We start from the raw sequence: 19,371 nt of genomic DNA on the forward strand, positions 1-19,371 counted from the left end.
GTTAAACCTAAAGACAGACCCTGGATTTCTTTGTCCAGCATCTGTAATACAAACTCTGTTGGCAATAACACTTATAATTTCTCCTCAAGGTAGCTCAAGGCAAGTTTACTGTGACTTTAAGTAAGTTGTAGTAGTTGTAGTTTATACTGTAAATTTGCACATTGCCCACATCTATGCACATTGTATACATCTATGCACATTGTTTTTTGCACATTGGGTACTTAGATCTTTAGATCTCTAGTGTCATCTTTTATTCTTTATTTTTTATTTATTTAATCTTGTAATCTGTGGATACTGCCGAAAACTGTGAATTTCCTTCGGGATGAATAAAGTATCTATCTATCTATCTATCTATCTAGTCATAGCTGTATGGTTGGTTTTTGGCTTGTAGGTATTATTAGTACACTATTTTAAAAAAAAATAGTAGCCAATAAGAGTGCCACAAGCCAGCATTTTTATGTAAAGGAGGAAAATTGGATCAAAATGCTGTATTAAGACATGGGTAAGCCCTACTCAGTAATAAAACATAAAGGATACAAGGAGTTAACTCAGCCAAGTTTACACAGATGGATTATGCACAACGTGTGCGTAACACTGGATCATATATAGCTTTCTCTGCAGCGTCCCAAACTAAAAGTGCCTGTAAAGATCCCCTGATACTCCTGTAGGATCCACTAGAGCTATAGTGTGTCTCTGGTAAGCAGTTCCTGTAGTATTGCAGTTTCTCAAAGGAACTGTGTGCATTTCTGGTAGATAATGATGAGTTCATGATGATTGTGTATAGTTTATGGTGTGTTCTACCCACTACAATCACACTACAATGTTGCCACTTGTGATACTTGTATAGTGTCCATCTAAAATATGTTACAGGACTATTCTAGCTCTGTTACAAAGATATATAGTGTCAGGTTGTCTTACCTCCCACTGCACACTGGCTGTATAAGCAACATGCCAGCAGGATCAGGTCCAGGGCTTTCATGGCGGCCCACAAACCCCAAGATCGCCCCTCAAAACAGACCTTCAGGCAGGTAATCCAGGTTGCGCCAGGACTTCTGTTCCTTGCTCTGGTGGAAGTCACTGCAGCACTCGAGCGTGATTTTCGGGTTGTTCAATCTGGACTGTTGTTGTCTGTCAGTCAGGTCAGTCTGCCAACTGCTGTCTGCTCAAATTACCTCCTGGAGGGAGGGGAAGGGGGTCACCGCTCCCCCTCAGACAGTGTGCACCAGGCCTGACTCGGCCCTCTGGTTCCCAAACTGTGAGGAGAAGCTGAGAGGAGGGCTAGATGAATCCTTCAGCTGCTTAGATAGACCCAACAAATAACAAAATAAAAGTAGCTCAATATACAAAAATAAAATAAAATAAAAAAAAACCTTTGCATACCCCATGAGTAATAAAAAAATTAAATATTCTAAAATATACCTATAAAATATCTATAAGCCTTTCACCTTTAAAACTTTGCATATATAAAATGAAATATATCTGTATAATTTTCATGTGGCAGTCCCTGATGCTTGGTACTGTTGTTGACAAAAACCTAAAAAAAAAATTAAAAATTATTACAATATATTTTTCTTCAGAGTAAATATAAAATGTTTGATAATATGTCAATCAGGTCCAGCTTAATTATATTCCATGATTGATGCACAAATCGCCATTCATATGGCAGGAACTGCACACTGTAGTGTTCTCTCTGCTTTCTTCAGATCTCATTCACAAGCAAAAAGGAGCCTCTACCTGTGGCATAATAATTATTTAATATATAGCAAGAAAATGATTAATATCAACTGATAATATATTTTATCTTTGTAATATTTTTGGCTGTGTCATCCAGGCCTAGTTTAATGTCACTTTCATTTCCTCTGAGGAAAGGATATTGAGTGGGCGTTGAAGCCTACTGTAGAAATGATTCTTATGAATGCCCACCTGCAGATGTCATAAAATTTTGGATTTCTTAAAAAAGGATCCCATACTCACTCAAAAATAAGGCCTGGCATACCTGAATCCTGCTTAAAGAGCACATGCGTTAGGAATGGACACATGATACAACATGACGTCCATAGTCAACTCTGCACAAACATGACTTGGACATGATTGAATTTGAATTTGACTTGATTTTTCTGAAGTTGAAGAGAATTCATTAACCCCCTGAACCCCAAACCCGCCGGCGGGATAGAAAGACATGTATTTTTTAAAAAATCGCCAAAATTCAACCGTTTATCATAGCTGGAAGCTTTAAAAACCTATTTTTTCGTCGGATTTTGAATTTTCCGACCGTACCTGAATGCAACATGTCCGACTTCGGTTTAGCGGTAGAAAAAAGGACGAAACTAAGGCTAAAAAAGCGATTTTTCATTTGAATCATTTTATTATACATGCTTCATTCAACAATTCGCCAAAAAATAGTCGTTTACTCAATCCAGATCATTCAAAAAACAGAAAATTCTGCGGTCTTCAGCGGATCTGAGACATCTTGATTGATTCAGGTGAGCCCAACAGTCGTGTGGCAAAAATTCACTGAATTTCAGTGTGTAGGCAACAGTAGTAATATGGAAGGGCACAAGGCAGTAAAAACGCCTAAGTTTATACAGGTTGGAAAAATGTTAATATTTCAGGAAATACATCATGTGAAGCCCTACTTTTTTTTTCCTGCATCAGTGACACTTGTAGGCACCTGAAAAAATGTTCTGTACATTTATTCCAGTTTTTCTCGATTTTTGTAAAATAAATTATCCAAAAAAATCAGTTTGCCCTTTTTATTTTTTTATTATTTATGGCACTATAACTCTTTCATACTGTGTGAAAGACATTTTTGAATGGCTTCAGGTGATAGCCACAGCTGTGCTGTTTCCATAGAGGTGCAGCACTTGTAAGTGCAGTGAAAAACAAGCCCACAGTGAGCCAAAATGTGAGGGGAGCAGAAAACGCCCCAAAACTGCTTGGGGTTCAGAGGGTTAAACTTTCTTTCCCTTTTTCTTTCTTTCTGTCTTTCTTTCTTTCTTTCTTTCTTCTTTATGGCTGCTTGGTGTCGCAGATGGTGAAAAAGTCAGCCGTCGCGCCCACCTCTCTGTGGGCAGAGCTCAGTTTTGTATGGCCCTCCTCACTTTTGTCACTTTTTTTTTTTTGGGCATTCTAATTTTGCCTTGTGCAGCTTTACAAGAAAACACTCCATTTCTTAGGACAGACGTGCAGCTGTGCTAAGACAAGTGCAGCCGATTTACCTCGGATGGCCAGAATTTAAAGTCGCGCAATGTGCTATACCTACCACGTTGGGGCTGAATGCTTCTCAAAGTTTGAATTGTCAAAATGTCGCTGTATTTCTTGAGAGCTCCTGCAACACTGCGTCTCTCTCTCCTCCCTGTTCTTCCTCTTGTCTTTTCGGACCATTCCATTTTCACACACATTTGTCGGTCATCCACGCCACAGTAATTTATGATCCACTGTCAGTGCTGTTTGGTCGGCTGCCAATTTAATTACCATAGAAGCAAACTATTAACAGCTAGCAGCCAGTGTCAAGTACCACATCAAATTGCTGGTCAGAAGGGAGTGAATAAAGCTCATGTTGGCAGTGATTCAAATCCAGGGATTCTTTCCAGAGCAACTGTAATGGATCACTATTTGATTTTGAAGTAAGTATTTTCGTCGAATGAGATATTACGGTATACCACTATACCATTTTTGCTGTCATCGGTGTGGAGTAGCGGATGACACGCCACCAGATTGCACTGATCAGATTACACAAAAGGCCGACCATCTGATCCAGTCGCCGTTACAACCCGGTAATCAGATTACAGTCACCCCTTGGGAAATTATGGCTGATATGATAATGCCTTGGAGAGCGTGGAGCCGGTGGACGCCAGCTGCAGCCGCTCTCGCCCTCCTCGCCGCCATCCCCGCACGTCTTGGCACCAAAAGCGGGCTTAAATGCATTATCACTTGCTTTTCTTCTCATTTCTTTACCTCGTTTTCCCCCGCGGGGATCAATGAAGTGTCATCTCACCTTATCTCTATACGATTCAAATTACAGAGTGTAAACTGAGATGAATTGGATTGCGGGGGCAAAGCAGCTCCGACTTAAATGAAAGCAATGAGATTATGCTACTTAGTTTGATTACTCGCCCGTATTACATTATCGATCACAGTTTTAAAATGGTAACAGATTACATTTTGAAAGTGCTGTTTCAAAAATGACTTATAGGGGCCGCTACAGGGCCTCCGGGGCCTTTGCTATTTCGGCACCATATCAGCTTTCATTCAGAAAAATCACACAATTATGATCATTTTTCTATCACAAAGTGGACGAATTCAACCCTTTTTTTGAGCTATTCTACAGGACTATAAACCCTTAAATTCTGATTTTCCATTAAACTTCCCCTTAAGTAGCTCCAAAGTTAGAAAAAAAGCTTTTTCTCCATATTTTAGGACGGTGTCACATGCATGTTGTGTATTTGCTGGTCGCAGCGCTTCACTGACGCTACATCAAACTCATACCGAGTGAAATATTCAAACCCAAAATGCCATTGTTTTAAGGCTGCAGCATTACATCAAAAAGAAAATATCTACATATCTTGCACATCATTTCCTGTAATTCAGGTATATTTTGTATCTTTGGAAATCTTGGAATCAAAAAGCTTGGCTGCACAGGCGAAATTGCAGAGGTTGAATATCAATGGCACTTTGGTAGAAAAGACATCAAAATACTCAAAAAACACTCAGGAGACAGGCCGTACAATCATACAAATATATTAGTTTGTTTTATTCAATTATATCCAATAATATGTCTCCCTTGACTTTGTGTAAGTTATTATAGAAATAAATACTGATCATATTGCAAATGCAGAGACAAGGGGTTCGGAGAGTAGAGTGTGGGCGGGGGCAAGAGGGGAAAAAGGGGGGAGAGAGTAAATACTGGGTAAAGATTTTTTTTTTTTTTCCCAAGGTGTCCAGTAAATGATTGGCGCATGCATGCTTGTAGTCCAGTCTGTCTGTGACTCTCTCCTCAGTCCAGGAGCTGAAAACGGAGTCCGACGGATCTCTCTCCGGAATAGTCCCTGTCCCGCTGATTTCTCAAAGTGATCCACGGGTTTTTTTGACGGTCAGCTTTGGATGGCGCACAGTAGTCGAGTCGTTCCGCCTTGCCAGCAACAGGGGGAGTTAATGCGCCCCTACCACATTCGCATGGATATATTTATATATATTTATATATAGATATATTTTTTGCCCCATTTGTTTGTGTACAAAAATAGTGTCATTGTGGCTTTGATAGCTGGAAGACTGAAGCACTGTTTTTGCATTTGGAAGACAAGAGGGAAAGTAAGATTATGGAGGTTATCCTTAAAATCTTTTTCCGGAAGACTTTATCACAATAACTTGGATCGTCCATGCAGTTAAAAAGAAGAGGAGCGAAAAAAGAAAAAAAAAAAAAGAAGAAGAAAAGGAGAAAAAGGTCAAAAATCCTTCAAGGATCGATCACGGAGTCACACACAGAGGTGTAAGGTGTGTTTGTGTGTGTGTGTGTGTGTGAGAGTGAGAGAGAAAAGACCGAGGTGAATGAGCAGGCCGCATGCTGCTCGGCAGCCAATTAAAATCCCGTCGGAGGTCAAAGGTGGGAGGGTCGGTCTGTTTTTTTGATTGACAGGCGAGTGCCGAAGGATTCCGGGAGGTCAGGAGGAAGACGTTAAAAAAGATTTCGACCCTTTTGTTTCAGTCTCTGCTTCCCTCGCTCGGTAGTTTGCGTTGAAGATTGAGCTCTAGTACATCAGGGTGGCGGTGGGAGGACAGACAAGATATGCATTCTGACAGCAAAATAAACATCAAATCAACGGACACACATGGACGGACCAACAATGACTCATCAAGGGCATTATAATGCGTATAATATTCAGGGGCACAGAATCCATTTGCATCCACAAAAAAAATTCCTTCAACTCAGGTCATTACAAGTCACAATACTTCCACTGAGAAAAGACCCAAAACACAATCCTTACTCTTTAACAGAATACACTTAGAAAAAAAAAAAAAGAAGAAATAACAATACTTTTTTTTTTTTTTTTTTTAGCATAGTTTACAGTGTAAAGCCACGTCCAAAAACAGTGGCAGCTCATTAAGTTTGGGGCGGGGCGGGGAGGACGGGGTGGGTGAATTCCCTACATAATCTTGTGTTTGGAAAGGTCACCCCCACTTAGCCACATGTGCGCTGGCTTGGTGCAGGGCGCTGTGTGTGCATTGCAGATGTGCCCAGGGTCTCTGGGTGTGCCTTTAAAAACACAGACTCATCCTACAGTTCACCTCCGTCCGGTCCTACTACACTATGGGGGATGTGGCGTTAGGTACTTGGGCTCTGGGTTCCCGTACAAAAGCCCTTTTTTTTTTTTTTTAAACGTAAGCAGCTAAAAAAAAAAAAAAATTGCAAATCCGTCCGAGGACGGCATCACTCTTTTGTCGGAGCACGTGAGCCTCTCTTCCTCCCTCTCTTTTTTGTGTTTTCTGCTGCATTGCAGATGTGGTGAAGGGACTCCACCTCAAAGTAATACACACACACACACACACACACATATACAGGCACGCACTTGACAGCAAACCCAGCTCACAAACGGGGCAAAGAGTTAGAAAAATAAAAGCTCTAATAAAACACGCAGTTGGTTTCTATATCAATATTAATCCTTTTTAACAATCTCCCAGATAATGTGGTTGCACCTTGTTAATGGAGTTTATTGCTTTCTGCCCAAGGACTGCCACTCATCGATTTGGCCTCTGATTTATCCTCTACTCTCTCTCTCTCTCTCTCTCTCTCTCTCTCTCTCTCTCCTGTCTTTGTCTAGCACATTCCGTCTCTTCTTTGCTACTCATGGTGGACGGTGGACACACAAACGACGAAAGCTGGTGGATGGGATGCAGAGAACACAAATGCACCGGTACACGCATGCACACGCACACACACACACACACACACACGCCTTCTGCCTCCGGGTTAAGGGGAAGTTGTGTTTGCAAGAGGGATCGGGGAGAGGAAGTGGGACTTCAAAGGGAAGCTGTGGGGGCATGAGTTAGTTACACTATGTGACACATGCCTCTCTCCCTCCCTCCCTCCCTCCCTCCCTTTCTCTCTCTCTCTCTCTCTCCCTCTCTCGCTCTCTCTTTCCGAGTCCTTCACAACCTGAGACGACCCACTCTGCAGTTCTAATTCGCTCAGTAAGCAGGGAGGGCCCTGACTCGGGAGAAATGGGAGGGAAGGGAGTCCCCAGGGAGAGACACAGGCAAATGAGGAGAGTGTGTGTATGTGTGTGTTAGTGTGTGTGTATGTGTGTGTGCGATGTGTAACGTGCACGAGCATCAGATACCCATCGTTTAACCCCCTTCAATATCACGCAGAGCACATACACAGACATTCAATCACACACACACACACCTTTGCCATACTCTTCATATATTCCAAAGAAATAGCAAGGCCGAGCACTTGAAAGGGGCCACATTTAACACCGAGAGCCGAATGCTGAGGCATTTATCAGGGAGTTTAAAGCAGTAAATTCAGCCACGGGGGTTTCACTGATCAAACATGTGCTCAGATAGACGTCCGGCAGAGATAAACGGCGGTCTTTACATCCTGTAATTTACACAGAAGCGTTTGAAGTGAACCCCGAAGGCCGGAGAGCAGACGGGCGCGAACAGAGAGAAGCTGATTTCAGACTGTACGAAGGACTCGGATCAAAAGAAGAAGGGAGCTTATGCATGAACACTGCAAAAAAAAAAAAAAAAAAAAAAAAGGAAAAAAAAATGCATGGACACACACGGTCAAGTGACAAGGTCCCATGTAAGACACATAAATTCTCGCACAAACATGCAAACTTTAAATTTCGCATACAAAATGCATGAGTTTGTAATTCAGACCCTGTGCAACTATGAGAATGAATTAAGAACGATTGCAAACTCTTTAGACCTCTGCTGGCCAAAAAAAAAAAAAAAAAAAAAAAACAGTCACACAATAACAGATTCAATCTAATAGCGTTACAATAATTGGATTACAATAAGAAATCCTATCACAGCCTCTGCAAAGGAAATGCAGTAACCAGATTACACATGAATCTGAAAAAACTGGGGACTATTTGTCCGATTAATCAAAACGCATGGCAGGAGCTAGTGGTGCTATTTAAATAACAGTCTCATAACTTGAAACGAAAAATGCTAGAAGACGAGCTGGAGTATTGCCGTGGATTACTGATTTGGTTTTAGCGTCACTGTGATGCAATTTGAATTCAGGCGATGAGTGACACAGATACAGTATCTATCTAATATCACAATTCTGAATTGAGATATGGTCTCTAGAAATAATAATAATAAAAAAAAAACTCCTGATGTTTGTTTGTTTGTTTTTTTAATAAAATTGTAGCTCTCATGGCTCCGTAGTCTTTTTAACCCAATGCTAGAGGCGGGAAATGATAAGAGAGATGGTTGTAGCCCTACACACACCACAAAGAAAACACTTGCATTTATTAGGAGGATATTCTACGGTTGTGCGTTTAAGGACTGTCAAAGAGACACACTGATGTCTTTAATCTAATGGCCTCAACTACAGCTCTACATCTGTCGCTCACATGATCCATTCCACCGATCATGTTCAAACGGTCACCACAACTCACATTTTAGCCCTTAATCTTCTCGCCTACTGCCGACTTTTGTCTTTCTGTGCAAACCCAACATGAAATGACACAAACATAGAAAATATTGCAACGTAGGTTTCCCAGCCCTTAAAAAACAGTTGTGTCATAAAAGTCATGGCTATATCCGTTTTCTGAATTCGGCCCCTCCTCCTCGTCTTGTCTCCTCTAACAGTATCTCTCCCTCTCGACCCAGGCTTTATTAAATTCTAGCAGGAAGCTCCTCGATGTAATTACCTTGTGAATAATGTTCAAACACGGCGGTGTGGCCCCAGCAGCCCCACAGGGAGGTCACTGGTCAAACACAGCGATCCTAAGGTCAATGGAACAGCTTAATTAAGGTCATTAAGGTGGGGAAATGAAGGGTGGTCTGGCTCAGGGCCCCCACCATGTCAGTTCACGCAGTTTAAGCCCTGAAACCTGATTTCTTGCAAAAACACGGGGGAAAAGGCAATGAGCAGCTTTACAAGAAATGATCTGAAAATGTGCAGAAAAAAAATTGCAAGACTGACAAGATTGCAGTAAAATTACTAAGAAATTGGCTAAATAAATAAATACATACATACATAAAATGAAAATGAATAAAAAATAAAGGAAGAAATGAAAGAAAGAAAGAAAGAAAGAATGACCTGAAATTAAGCTACCAAAAAAGTCCTGAAATAAATAAATTAATAAATAAAGGAAATCAAGAAAATGACCTGTAAATTAGCCTAAAAACTAAATTTACAAAAATAAAAAAAAATAAAATAATAAAGAAAGAAATTGACCACACATTTGAAAAAACAGAGAATTATTAGAAAGCTATTGAAAAAAGAGAAAAGATGTCCAGAAAACTATGTTTTTAATTATTATAATTATATGACGTTACAGGGCAAAAGTCTTTTTTTTCTTCTTTTTTGGTCTAGTTTTTTTTTTTTTTTTTTTTTTTAAATATTTAATTTTTTTTTTTTTTTTTTTTTTTTCAGGGCTGTTTTTTGTTCATCAGGTCATTTCCTTCTTTGCATGTGTGTGTTAACTTTGTGGGTCATTTTCTTGTAACTTTTCACAAATTTCTCGCAAATTTTTGGATCATTTTTTGCTACCTTTCCCTTTCCCTTTTTTCCCCATGTTTCAGAAAGAAGTCAAGCCAGTTTGCTGCGATTTGCTCAGGTTTCAAAGGGTTAACAGCAGAGAGCATGACCCAGGCCTGCATGCTGATGTAAATAATACTCATAATATAATATCTACTCATAATAATATTCAGGTCCATAATGTAGCATTTTCCTCCCTCTCCCCGTCTCTTTCACACTTTTAGTTCCCTCTTTTCTTCCTAACAAATTCCCTCCCTTTGCTAATTCATTCCTTTCTTCCTTCCTCTATGACTTCCTTTTCTTCCTCTCACCCTCCCTTATTCCTTTCCATCCTCACTTCCTCCCACACTCCCTTCTTTCTTTCTTTCCTCTATGACCTCCTTCCTTCCTGCCTTTCTTCCTCTCACCCTCCCTTATTCCTTTCCATCCTCACTTCCTCCCACACTCCCTTCTTTCTTTCTTTCGTCTATGTCTTCCTTCCTTCCTGCCTTTCTTCCTCTCACCCTCCCTTTTTCCTTTCCATCCTTACTTCCTCCCATACTCCCTTCTTTCCTTCTTTCCTCTGACTTCCTTCCTTCCTGCCTTCCTGCCTCTCACCCTCCCTTATTCCTTTCCATCCTCACTGCCCCCCCACACTCCCTCCTTTCTTTCTTTCCTCTATGACCTCCTTCCTTCCTGCCTCGCTCTCATGCTCTATCCTTTTGTCATTCATCGTTTCCTTCCTTCCTTCCTTCCTCTCCTCACAGCCTGTACACAGTGAAGTCGATGGCTCTCTGTTTCTTCTCAGTAAAGTGGAGGTAAAGTGCGGCTGCAGCTCTCAGGTAGAAGATTACTTTGCTCAGCAGGCCGTCTGCATTGTCCATGGGTTATCAGCTATTATTATTTACAACCACAGGTTACAGGGGAGCAAAGGATTATGCATGGAAGGAACGTGTGTGTGTGTGTGTGTGTGTGTGTGTGTAGGGGGGGATGCCACCGTGAGAGAACACAGTCCTCATTATCATAATTCTCTGCCAGGCCTCTCTCTTGCTCTCTCTCTTTCTGCTCTTCACTGCCGCTTCTTCTCTCTCTCCCTCTCTCTCTCTCTCTCTCTCTCTGAGCCCTGATCATCCATCTCTCCCCTCTGCAGCTGCTGAACACGTGGGACTCCCTCTCTCCCCGCAATGCATAAACATTAGCCAGAAACAATTACCTGCCCGGCCTTTTGTACCAATAAAGTTTGATATGAAAAATGATTGCTTTTGTGCGTTGAATGGCAAGAGCAAATGCACACAGGAAAAAGGTCTGCTGAAATAATTGCAAAAAAGGCTTCGTTATTTTCCTCGCCTCGCCGGATCTGCCACGTCAACACAGAAAACCTGGAAATTTCACAGAGCGATCATCTCAATTTTACAGTGTGACACCATCCTCATTATTTTTGCTATCGTGACTTTGGTTTGTTATTTTTGCTCGTAACAAAAAATGTGTCATTTCAGTCATAACCTGTGAATTATCGATGATGGGAACTCGGAAGGCTTGGCTTCCTTTGCATAATAACCATAGACGTTCAGATATTTGCTCAAGATTTAGGGATGCATTCGTACACTACAAGAGGCTTCAAAAGAACATAAACCTGTCTGTTTTCAGAAATACATTTATATATAAAAAAGGAAACTATCCTGAAATATTAACTCCCATTTACTGCAATGGAGCTGCTCAGCGAGCAGCCGCAGAAGACTGAGGTTGCACTGAGCAGCTCCCAGGTCTGGACGTGTAAAGCGTAGTGATTTATGTGAAGCAAGGTCTGAGAAAGAACACAGGTGCTAAGTCAACCTCCCCTGGGTAAATAAATATAACAATACTCATAATAAAAAAAAACAGATCATAGTCTAAAGGCATAAAAATCCTCAATGGAAATACAGTACATGTTTCCCTGGCTTGGGGGATAAGAACCTTTGAAAAGTGATGGGCTGGCACGGAATCTGCAGACGCCGTAAGAAATCGCTCTCATGTACACAAATCATAGTGTGACTTTGTTAGAGAGCGGTAGCACACTTAAGACGTGCTAAATGGATGAATAAATAAATAAACAAACTGCAGGATTTCTCGTTTTTTTTTTTCGGCGCAGATGTCTCAGGCGAAAGCAGCAAACGAAGTGAAAGGAAGGTCGGCAGATTCCGTGTGGGCCCGTGGGGAGGGGGGGGTGGGCCGGTAGGTGGAGGTGGAGGTGGAGGCGGAGGCGGGGGAAGTGGGGGTGGGGTTGGGCTGTGCAATGCATGGCCGGCCACAGTGAGAAAGGCTATTGCAGTGCAATCATAAGATACACAGTCAGGCTCCATCAGTGCCCCATCTCACTGATGATATCCTCATCACCTCTCAAACACCTGCACATTCTCACCGCAGTGTGTCAGCTTGTGTGTGTACGTGTGTGTGTGTGTGTGTGTGTGTGCATACAGATGTCATTGTGTTAAGGTGTGTGTGCATGTGTGACATCATTTTCTATGCTCGTATACTCGTGGATATCGGGGCATTAAAACGTTTGTGCGGGTTAGTGCATACCTCCAGCACGCGTGTGTAAATGTCAGTGTAATAACGAGTGTGTGTTGGTATTTCGGCGGGGCGCTGGGGGGAGGCGCTTGGCCCCCTCGTTTAAGGGTCCAGAGATTCTGATCAGCCCCGGACTCTATTAACAGAGCCGGAGGACGGGAGGGGTTTTCTTGTGCCACCGAGTGGAAAATTGAGTCCATGTCGCAAACTAATCAAATCGCATCAAAGGTGAATGGAAAGCAGAGGAGAGGAGGGAGGGGAGGAGATGCACACACCCACCCACACACACACACACACACACACACAGGGCTGACAAGTATCCAGGCCATGTCACAAAGCTGCTGACACATGCAGAAGATGTGGACTTAGCAGATGGTCGCAGAACAAAAGCCTGCTCGGGTTTCTGTGACAGCCTCACATTAGCATGGCCCCGTGATAGACCTGCAGCAACTTGGGGAAATAACAACACAATCTAAATGTGAAGTGTGTGCTGTGGGGGGGGGCGTATTTGACCGTTGCACTCGTTACAGTAAACCCAGGAAGACTTGCTCGGTTTATTCGATTCGATCGGAAAAGACGACCAGAAGGCGTGATCGGGGTTCCCTTCCAGCATGGCTAGGGTTAACACATGTTGAGGTGAGCAACGCACGCTCTGCGGTGTTGCGCGGCCGTTCACCTCGCCATGGAGTTATTGCTCTTATATCCCAGGCTGTGGTGTTCACAGATTGTTAACGAAGAAGGTGGAGGGCTGGCTGCTGTGGTTGGGGGCGATGGGTCGGACACAAAGTCTGTGGGGTTCAAAGGGGCTTCCCGTTCGCTCGCTCGCTTCGAGGGACGGGCAGAGCGAAGCCTCTTGAAGAAACAGGGCATTCGTTTTTTGAGGCTAGCCACCCAGCTCAGTCTTTTTTCTCTTTCTCCGCGTCTACCACTGAAATCCATGCGCCCGTTCCTTGGAAAGCTTCGCTCTGCCCGTCCCTACCTGCGTTCTCCGACTTCAAACCAGTGCATCGTGGTACACAGAGTTCTCATCGGGATCAGTGTTGCTATCAGCAGTTGCGGTAGCCCTAAAAACCAAGTCCAGGTGCCCGCTGATGCCCGGTGCCTTGTGTCCTTCAGTCCCTGTGTCTCCGAGCGCTAGGAGGAGGAGGTTTTGGCTTTGGATGGAGGGTCTTTCTTGCCGTTCTGGAGCACAGGCGATTCGCTGGAGGTCTTGGGCGTTTTTCTGGGCGGACTCTGCTCGGCCACGTCGTGCAGCGAGGGCTCCCTGTACATGGCCACTAAGGAAGAGAGAGGGATAAAGAGGGTTAAATGATGATGACGATGAATGACATACAGTGGTGGAAAAAAGTTTTCGGGCACTCCTTAAAATTTTACACAACCTCACAATCTCAAATATTATCATGAAATATTTGTGGAAAAATCTTTTTTGTGTTTCAAAAGGTGTGGCTGCATTAGACAGATACAAACAAATACAAATTATATTTTTTTGTTTATTGTTTACAAGGAAAACTAACCAAACTAAATTCTTAACAGGGTAATCTTTATCTTCAGGCGTGTTTCCTGCGTTAGGTTCCTTGTTTTAGTGTTTTTGTGTCTGAGGAACTTTCAAATGTGCTGGCGTTATATAGACACCAAGCTTGGCAACAAAAATTGTGTCTTTTAATAAAAAGAACCACCTTCATCACTGGTACCAAAATGACCCAATACTCTAAATTTCTTATGTATTTTTATAGAACCAATCAATTTGAAGTTTTTAATGTTTTTTTTAGGATTTGTTTAGTATTTTGGCTGTGACTGTACTAAAAGAAATTGCACTTGAAGACCTAAGAGTGATTTGTTAATGCAATATTTCACAAATGCATGGGGTGTCCGCAAAACTTTTTTCCACCACTGTATAACTGTCACTCTGTCTTTTGCTTTCCATCCACACAAGGCTTGTTCTCAGAAAGTTTCCTATTCCCAGTGACACACTAACCAAGACATAATACAATGACATCTGTATTCTGCACAGCCCTGAGCCATGGCCTGTGTTTCTACAGAAATGTGCTCATCGCTGGAAGCCATAACTCAGCTCAATGCATGAAATGCCGGCAGGATGCTAAAATTAAGTAACAGTGAAAAGAAAGCCAGACTTATTTGTGTGGCCAGAGTGAAGTTGGATTTCTTTTAAAGGTAACGAGTAACTATCATCTCCATGTCACTGTTGATGGCTATTTGAGTGTGATTTTTTTTTCATACACTTTAAAGTCTGTTTTTGAAAATGTCCGTTTGGTGCAGGTTTAACCCTATAAAGCCTGAACTATAAAAGAATTGGCAGAAAATTCCAGTTTTTTGAAACTGAACCCTTTATTTAGTCCTGTGACAATATATAAAATTCAAAAAATATGTTATTACACGACCTTTCTGGTGTATGATATATGATATGTACTTGAAGTGCCAATGTATGGTCCAGGGTGAACAGAGGAAGTGTTCAAAGGTATATCAATACTTGGTCAAGTATTGATTAAACTGAAAACGAAAAACGGAATTGAAAATGTGTATCATATATGATACAAATGGCTTTATAGGGTTAATACGCCATCTTAATGCGGACAGGGCCAAGATGAAAACAGAGAAAAAAAGATGCTTGTTCTGATTTACGAGGCTTAACATGAGGTCATTCCAGGGAAAATACCCATTTTTCCCATTAATGGCCAAGAATTAATAACAATTAATTGAATAAATAAGCTTATATCTTGTTACTTAAAATAAGACAATGAATATTAGATATTATAGTAAAACTCTGGAAACTCAGTATAGCTTTCCATAGCCAGCTAGCAGTTATGATCAACAAGGTTTTGTAGTGTATATGGAAATCTGTTTATATAAGGAAATTCCTATTATGTACAGAAAAAGCTGTACATTTTGCTACTCTCATCAGTAACTGAAAGACATGACAGCACCAAAAATAAAAGAGGATCCCACAGATTACTACTTAGTGTCCTTCCTCTGAAATGACATGCATCACCCCCTGACCTAGGATGTCATCCTCAGCTTCCTTATGGTCTCAGTAAATATAAAAATCCTAAAAATTAACCCTATAAAGCCATTTGTATCATATATGATACACATTTTCAATTCTGTTTTTCATTTTCAGTTTAATCAATACTTGACCAAAATACTGTTATATACCTTTGAACACTTCCCCTGTTCACCCTGGACCATACCATTGGCACTTCAAGTACATATCATATATCATACACCAGAAAGGTCGTGTAATAACATATTTTTTGATTTTTAAATTTTTTTAATATATTTTGTTATAGGACTAAATAAAGGGTTCAATTTCAAAAAATTGGAATTTTCTGCCAATTCTTTCATAGTTCAGGCTTTATAGGGTTAAATGGATTTCACAACACAGAAGAATAGAAATTCCAAGGCATTCCCACTGCAGCGCAAAATGTCATTTCCCTGCCCGCTGTTTGGTTTCTGCAGGTCTGCAGTACCTTCAATGAGTTTGGGTAGAAAGTGCGCGGCTCCCTTGGTTTTCTTGACCCGGTTCCCCTTCATGACCTGGCCGTCCCGGTTGATGCCGATGTACCAGGCCCGGCCCGACTGGGTTTGCCGGTACAGGATGGATGAGTACGTCACGTAGTAGTTCTCAAACACACACTCCTTGAACTTGCACTCCGGCGTGAAGTGTTCCTGGAAGAGGTATACACATTTGTGCATAAACAGACACACACACACATACACACACACATACACTGGGTCAGTGGAGAAGAATAACAGATTTGGAGTGTGTACCATTTTTTATCTATTCTATTATTTATATATTTACTCTTCAATTCCACTGGCTCAGCTGGGAATGGGTGAAAATGGGCCCCACATTTCATAGTGACAGGGTTACAGGAGCATCTGTGGCTGCATCAACAAACCACACACACACACACACACACACACACACACACACACACACACACACCTATTCGCCACATGGACAAAGTGGTTTGCAAGCTGGGATGCCATAATTCAACTGGTTCAGTTTTCCTGTAACAAACAACAATCAACGGAATCCTTCACCCCCCTCCATACTTTAACGACCCCACAGCCGGCCTTCAGCCAACTCTGAACACACACACACACACACACACACACACACTTTGTCTCCCTCACACACAAACACTCTGCATTAGACAATACGTCAACACTGGGACATCCCCCACCCATCCTTACCCCTTCTCTTATCTCTCTCTCTCTCACACACACACACACACACACTCACTCTCCCTCGTTATTGCTCACACATTGCCTCTCTATCTCATATTCTCTCTCTCTCTCTCTATCATCCCTCCGTTCCCTCCATCCCTCCGTCATTTGGTAACCTTGTCGAGGAACAAACCAATTTGCAGGATTGATTTGGAGCCTTGATGTGACTGGTGAGCAGAAAAGGCCTGAATAAGGAGTTTACTCCCTCTCTCTTTCCCCCTCTCCTCTCTCTCTCTCTCCCATTCATTTTCCTCCCTCTCTCACCCTCTTAACCACTCGCCTGCCTCTTCCCCTCTCCTATCGCCTCCCTCCCTCTCTCCGTGCCACCGCCAGAGCAGAATTGCAGTTTTAACACCTGCCCATACCCATTGTACCACACATGCACGAGCTAATTACATTGACTCCATCGCCCATTCTTTAATTACACATCCATTCACTTAGGCAGCCATTCATTTCCTCGCCCACCCATTAACTTAGCTCTAATAGCACAGAGCAAAATCCAAAGGTCTTGAGTCTCTTGGAAGGTGTAATCAGATTGCTATCATTAGCTGTGTTTGCACTGCGGTATGGCCCATCTCATCCTTTGTGCAATGTGCGTGTGTGTGTGTGTGTGTGTGTGTGTGTGGATTTGAGGGGGAACTTTGCAGGATTAAAGCTCACTTTGTACTGTATCCAATTCTGCCCGGTCACAAGCGCGCACCCCGAAGACAGACATGCTCAACTTCATTAATTGATTAATTAAGTGAATTAAATTGAATCTTCCCATATGAATAATGGGTAAGGGGAGTGGTGAGGGTATATGTAAGCGTGTGTGTGTGTGTGTGTGTGTGTGTGTGTGGATGAACATCGGTGCACGACTTTTGTCTGTTACATCATTATCAATTCTCAGAGGAGACCAACCATGAGCAAAGCGGGTCCCTACGGCTCTTCTCAATTAGTTTTCCGTTCGCAATTATCATCCTGGGAGACCACCAGATATGTGTGTGTGTGTGTGTGTGGCGGTCATAAGTCCCTGGTAGGTGGTGCTGGGTGAATAGAGGAACGATACACCAGCATGCAAAGTGGAGTGAAGTGGCAAAATCTATTTTTCTGTTCACAGCCAGTAATTTGGGTTGGACATCCACGCTGTTTTCCACTCTATAGAAGGCACAGATGAGGTTTTTGTGCCAGTTTTTTTTTGTGCCAGAAAACATGCTGAAACCAAAAACACTGAAGGTCAGGCGGGCCAGTTGTAAAACTGGTGATAACCACTTCAGAAATTTTGGGGCAAACTAATTTGGCAATACTTTTTGCCTGGACATCATGAACATCTGCACCTGAAGAGCTGTGTTCACAATAGCTATATGACTTATGGATACATCATACTGTACTGTATGTCTGCAGCTTTGCATCACCAGACCAAGTCACATTTCTGCAAACCAAAATGCCTCTGGATGCAATTGGATGTACTTACAACCAATCAGATCAACATATGACACAGCACTCAGCGACTGTTGAGCCTCAACAGCGCTCCTCTGACCAAACTGCTGCAGCAAATAAGATGAGCTCACAGATTTGTCTGGTTCACAGGCTTATATATATCCGCCTATATATGTTGTTATTACTTTGTTAAAAAGGATATTGTTGACTCTTACACTCCTTGAAAAATGCCACACTTTGTCTCATGATATCAAGCATTTCTCAAGGAACAATTCATCCAAAACGCGAAAAGGATGTTTTTTCTCCGCCCAGAAACAAATGATCAGACCTAAACGCCCAGTGGCACATAGGAACATTCGCGGGAACCGTCACATTTTGACTCAGCCTTTCAACAGCCCACATTTCAAACATATCAAAGGATGCAGCCTGACACTTAACCCGCTTTGCTGCCTCCCCATCCGTCATCTCATCTACGTGTCGACACGACTGGCAACGAATAAGCGGAGCATCTTAAGACTCAGACAGGAGGCAGATTTGAACCTGTACGCTGGCGCACAGCGAGCATCTGTGGATGTCATTAAGCTACATCCAAGCAATATCATGCTTAACCCTCTTATGTTCAAATCTACGAACATCTTTTATGTTTGGGGTCACTTTGACCCCAGCAGTTTAAACCTCCACAAAATTATTATAATTAAAATTGTTACCAAAGTTTATGTTTCTTTGCTGACGACCTAAATAGCCCTTTAAATAAAACATAACTCCCCTCCAACCCCCACTTATACATCCAGTATTCCTATTACGCAACTATGGAAAAATATGCAAATCACCATAAAATCTCATTGATTGACCTATAATTGGAAAGACATATTAATTTTTGGTGTTTTAATGGCTTTATATTGTTTCTAAGTACAGATTTTTGTTATTTATAACCGATGCGTTACAAAGTGTGTACAGGACATTGAAAACATATCATCATGTCAATTTCATGTTTACCCGGTAGTACCCATTACATTAGGAAAACTCATTAAATATGAAGCAAAAAAAATATTTTCATCATTTATTTAGAGACGTTAAAAAAACATTGGCTGGGGTCAAATTGACCCCAAACATAATCGGAGAGTTAACATAGCACTACATGCATGAGGAGATGGTCGATCATGTCTTATTAACCCTATAAAGCCTGAACTATCAAAGAATTGGCAGAAAATTCAAATTTTTTGAAACTGAACCCTTTATTTAATCCTATAACAAAATATATAAAAAAAATAAATAAATAAATAAAAAAAATAAAAATATGTTATTACACGACCTTTCTGGTGTATGATATATGATATGTACTTGAAGTGCCAATGGTATGGTCCAGGGTGAACAGGGGAAGTGTTCAAAGGTATACAACAGTATTTTGGTCAAGTATTGATTAAACCGAAAACGAAAAAAACGGAATTGAAAATGTG

At 41.8% G+C, this 19,371-nt stretch overlaps 2 protein-coding genes across 2 annotated transcripts in view; both read right to left on the reverse strand.

Moving 5' to 3' along the window:
- Nucleotides 1-979, reverse strand: part of chrnb1 (cholinergic receptor, nicotinic, beta 1 (muscle)) — a 28,326-nt gene extending 27,347 nt beyond the window's left edge. Inside the window, exon 1 of the mRNA XM_030076135.1 lies at nucleotides 919-979. Within this exon, the coding sequence (XP_029931995.1) occupies nucleotides 919-979 (61 nt within the window). The remainder of the gene's footprint in view (nucleotides 1-918) is intronic.
- Nucleotides 980-13,381: 12,402 nt separating this feature from the next.
- The window catches only part of fgf11a (fibroblast growth factor 11a), a 103,399-nt gene continuing 97,409 nt past the window's right edge, over nucleotides 13,382-19,371 (reverse strand). Inside the window, exons 4-5 of the mRNA XM_030076140.1 lie at nucleotides 15,733-15,931; nucleotides 13,382-13,524 (exon numbers count right to left, since the gene is read on the reverse strand). Coding sequence (XP_029932000.1) covers nucleotides 13,382-13,524; nucleotides 15,733-15,931 — 342 coding nt within the window. The remainder of the gene's footprint in view (nucleotides 13,525-15,732; nucleotides 15,932-19,371) is intronic.

The sequence above is a fragment of the Myripristis murdjan genome, chromosome 18, assembly GCF_902150065.1.
Source record: "Myripristis murdjan chromosome 18, fMyrMur1.1, whole genome shotgun sequence".
Classification (NCBI taxonomy): domain Eukaryota; kingdom Metazoa; phylum Chordata; class Actinopteri; order Holocentriformes; family Holocentridae; genus Myripristis; species Myripristis murdjan.